We start from the raw sequence: 4,368 nt of genomic DNA, 5'->3' as shown, positions 1-4,368 counted from the left end.
GGGTACAGGAAGAGCAGGGAAATAGTCTCTTTGCCTTCATCTTTTATGTACAGACAAATGTTTGAGATAACTGGTAGACATCTGAACTCTGTATTTCTTGTGCCATTGCTGATAAAATTGTCATCTTAGTTACTTGTATAATATATGGCAATAACTAAAACTTCTCAACGTTTTGGAAGGTAGTAATACTGCCTTGAGTACAACATGTTTTGAGTTTGTTGCAAGTATGAAGAAAGTAATAATTTAGTAAATTCACAGACTATCTTGATAGTCGTGTAGCTGTCCTGCTACTGCTGTGTTCCTGAGCTACAGTTTTAATGGCACTTAACAGAAGTAGATGTTTAGTTGTTTCTAAGAGTGGACTTTACTCTTCCACTTCGTTGTACGGCTTATGAAATACTAGCCTCAGGCTTGACAGAGCACACAAGAAGTATTGAGTTACATGACTGGTGAGGAACTCATTGTATGCAATTTCATTCATTTATTTTCTACTTGCTCTGCAATGAGGGCTAGCCACAATGTTGTACATGTTTATGTAAATGTAGTTTATGTAAATTGTAATAGTTGTTTTTACAGTTTTGTTGCCATATGTGAGGCCTGTGAGTTTTACTGGAGAGGACAGTATCATATAATTTCAAACTAATAAAAATAGAGAACTCGTTTTTCATGGTTTTCATCTTGTAGATTTCTGCACTTGTTTTGGAGGTTCTTGTGGAATCACTAAATGGAAATAATTTAAATGTGCATTTTGTGCAGTTTTATGAAATCTTGTACATGAATATAATAAAATATTCTAATATGTTCATTTTTCAACTAGAAACGTCTGAAAGCAGCTGAAGCAGAAAGTAAATTGAAACAAGTATACATCCCCACCTAGTGAGTATAACAATAAAGCCATTTTTTTGAATAATGTACAGGTAAAATTGAAACAATTACATGCAGTAACATGCATGGTATTTTCTTAGTCGTCTTTTTAATAGTTACTTTCTAAATATTTGTTACATACAAGCAGAATATACAGAGTGATAATTAGAAGATGACTCAAACTCTTGTCATAAGTGAAACCTTTGTACTTAACTGATCGCATTGTCTTTGACCTGCAAACTGCCTATTTTGGAGTTGTGAATTTTACAGAAGGTGATCAAGTGCTATGTGGACTGCTCACATGCAAGAAGGGCCTTATCTTTTAAAAAGCAGTTTTTCCAGAATGATCACTTCCGAATCCCTGTAGCACAACACTTCGTATTTGTGTAAATGCAGTATTTCAAAATAGAAGCAGTTGTTAATGTGGTTACATAAAATAAAATCAGATATTTTCCCATTACAGTTTTATCTTGCTGATACAGTCTGTTCTTCAGCTAGAGACAAGAGGTGTTCTGGCTGTAAATTAAAGGTAGCACACAGCCCAAAATCTTTTATCTTTGAAAAAGTCTTATTAATGAAATCTGTTTTCTTCTGATGGGTTTTTAACCTGTTTGTTTTTTTTTTAATTTAAACTCGATGCTGTATCTGCTTTTGTTAACATGTAGTTTACAGAAACAGGATATAATCTGTCTCCTTCACATTCATAATTTCCTCAAGATTATGAGAAGAGAAGGGGTTGCAGCTGACATTCCTTTAAGCTTTCTTTGGGTATATTCAGTTTACATATATGTGAATTTCCCATTGTTCTGGGTGTTTGTATAATGAAACACTAGAATACCAAATGAAATACTTTGAAAATCCACTGTTGTCTTTTTGATGACTTGTATAAATTGCATACAATATAGCTTCATTTCCATATTTCATACAGACTTTTCTCTCTTAAACAGATTTAATAATACAAACAGCAGACTGTTAAATTAATTCTTTCAATCTCATCTCTGAAGAAATGTTGTGAGTTTTGAAGCTCAAATCTCTAATAAATTACACCTTTTAAAAAAAGCTGAAAACTAGTATGAGTGTTCCCTAACCCTCTCAGGGAAGTGGCTGCTTTAGGAAAACTGTAAGATATTCAATCTTTACATAATGCGTTTTCAATTTAATTTCCTTGGTCCATGTGGACAACTCAGGACTTTTGCCAGTCTGTTCACAGTAGGGACTATTTGTATTGCATGACAAAACCTGTTTTAAAATGTAGAATTTCTGCGTTTATCTTTCTTACTGTATGTCTCTTGCCTCCATGTCAAGACAAAATCCTTAGTCAATGGTAAGAGGGTGGTAGGACTTCTTAAGTCTTTGATAACTGTGCAATCTGGGGCACTCATGGGCAAATGGGTTGCTAACGCTCTGTTTCAAGACTGATTTATTGTATTTGAAATCTGAGTAGAATTGATCCTCAGAGCTGAATACGTTTTTGAACTTTGATCATAAGGTATTTCCTGTAAAAAAAAAAAAAAAAGCACGGTTCTGTCCTCAATACCAGAGAGTCCCTTTCAGTTCATGGCTTCTCTGGAAGGTAACTAAGCAACAGATCATAATGTGGGAGAATTAAAGCCCTTCTCTTGTACTTTGAGATCAAGGTACTTGATAGAGAGTATCTGGAAATTGTAAAAATCTCTCACTGGCTATAGTGAAAAAGGAGAAGGCAGGAGACAGACTTCCTGGTATTTGGAGGAGAGACTTGATAAAGCAAAGGTTTCTTCAATTAATCATTTTAACTAATCTTGAATATATTTTATGCTACCTAAAGTAATGAATAATCATCTTAGGAGTCAGTGTATCCCATCTTGCATTGTATGAGTATAGTTTGTCAAAGGGGTAATTAATACCCAGAAAGTTGGAGGTTTGTAAATACTATACTTAACCTAGTGAGGAGTATATTAATTCTCTTTGAAGTAGCTGACCTGTAAAGTCTTACTTCACTGAAGTATTAGTAGGTAAAATAATCACAATAATAATATAATAATACAACAAAAAAAAAAGCCAAAACCAGTTCTTCAGCCTTCTCAGAGAGAAAGTCCTTTAGGACAGAACCCAGACAGAACAGCCTGATATTATATGGGCAGGCTTTGTCAGGGTTATAGGACATTCACATTTACTGCAGTTGGTGGGAAGGTGTGTACTTCTGCTTGAGACAGGAGGCAGCAGACCCTCTTCTAGGGTGGACAGCCCTGTAGTAGTACAGACAGTGTTAGTACTCTTACTTGTTATACTTACCCAAAGTCCAGCCTCACCTTGGAAAGCCTTATCTGTTGACCAGAACCCCCTTCTTAAAATCTCTGCTGTGTCAGGATTTTGTTAATGCTTGACCCTGAGACTTGGTCTTTTACTAGCTTGTCAAATAGCTTAAACCATGTGAGAGCATTTTACAAAGATCTGTAAATTTCAGTGTCAAGGCAGGTCTTTACATAGCAAGTCTCTTACAGTGGTGATAATACTAGAGGATTACAAAAATTATTGTTTAGAGCAGATTTTACAGATGTTGTCACCACACATCAGAATTCCAGAATTAGATTGTTTGTTTTCATGTTGACTAACCAGTTAGTAAAATAACTTTTTTTTTTTTAATTTAAAGCAATAAACCAAATCCCAATCAAATACCCAGCAACAATGGGAAACCTGCTGCAGTCAATGGAGCGATGGGAGCATCTTATCAGGCACAAGCATCACTAATAGGTCGGGCTTGTGAAAGCTGCTATAGTAAGTAAATTATTTTTTTTTCTTTTTAATAATTCAGGAGTTTGGGCTAATCTTAATATGCACTGTTTTTTTAAACACAAATGTATGTACTTTTGTTGGCGTGCTGTAGAGGATAATTTTCAATGACTTGTGTTGCAGAAATAAGTTTTTAAATTAGAACTGCCTTCAGTATATTGATTAAATGTCAATGTTCAAATCTGCTTCATGATTATTTTTTTTTTAACAATTCAGAAAGTGTAGAAAGACAAAGTAGTATAATATGATGGCACTGATATGTTATTCCTTTACCTGCAGAGTACTAGATTCAAATTTATTTTTGGTTCTCCTGTAAGGCTGTAGGGTTTTTGAGTTGGTTTTCGGTTTAGGTTTTTGGGGTTTTTTGGTGTTTGGGTTCTTCCCTGTTGTTGTTGTGGAGCCGGGGGGAGGGCATGTTGGTTTTTTTTCTAGTATTTTGTGCATTTCTGATGGTCCTTGTTGGACTTATTGAAATAGCAGCCTTCAACATAGGTTATGTAAGAGTAGATATAATAAAATGCAGAAATTGAAAGAATTGAAATGGCCTACCATATGAGAGTTCTTCACTTACTGCTGTGGCTGCCTGTCTCTTAAACACCAATTAAATTAATACCATATTTTGTATTTAGAAAGTTCCAGTTATATACTTTTTTGGTTTTTAAATCACATTTTTTAAAGAACAGTTTTCTTGTGAAAGATGATGAAAAGAAAATAAAAAAGGTTAAATTAGCG

At 34.5% G+C, this 4,368-nt stretch overlaps 1 protein-coding gene across 1 annotated transcript in view; it reads left to right on the top strand.

Annotated features, from left to right (window-relative positions):
- LOC104161494 (metastasis-associated protein MTA3-like) overlaps positions 1-4,368 on the top strand; it is a gene marked incomplete at its 5' end in the record, with an annotated part of 81,400 nt that overhangs the window by 25,164 nt on the left and 51,868 nt on the right. Inside the window, 2 exons of the mRNA XM_009699956.1 lie at positions 818-876; positions 3,497-3,621. Of these exons, the coding sequence (XP_009698258.1) occupies positions 818-876; positions 3,497-3,621 (184 nt within the window). The remainder of the gene's footprint in view (positions 1-817; positions 877-3,496; positions 3,622-4,368) is intronic.

Source organism: Cariama cristata, unplaced genomic scaffold (genome assembly GCF_000690535.1).
Source record: "Cariama cristata isolate BGI_N322 unplaced genomic scaffold, ASM69053v1 scaffold10875, whole genome shotgun sequence".
Classification (NCBI taxonomy): Eukaryota; Metazoa; Chordata; class Aves; order Cariamiformes; family Cariamidae; genus Cariama; species Cariama cristata.
This window is presented reverse-complemented; position numbering and strand designations above follow the sequence as displayed.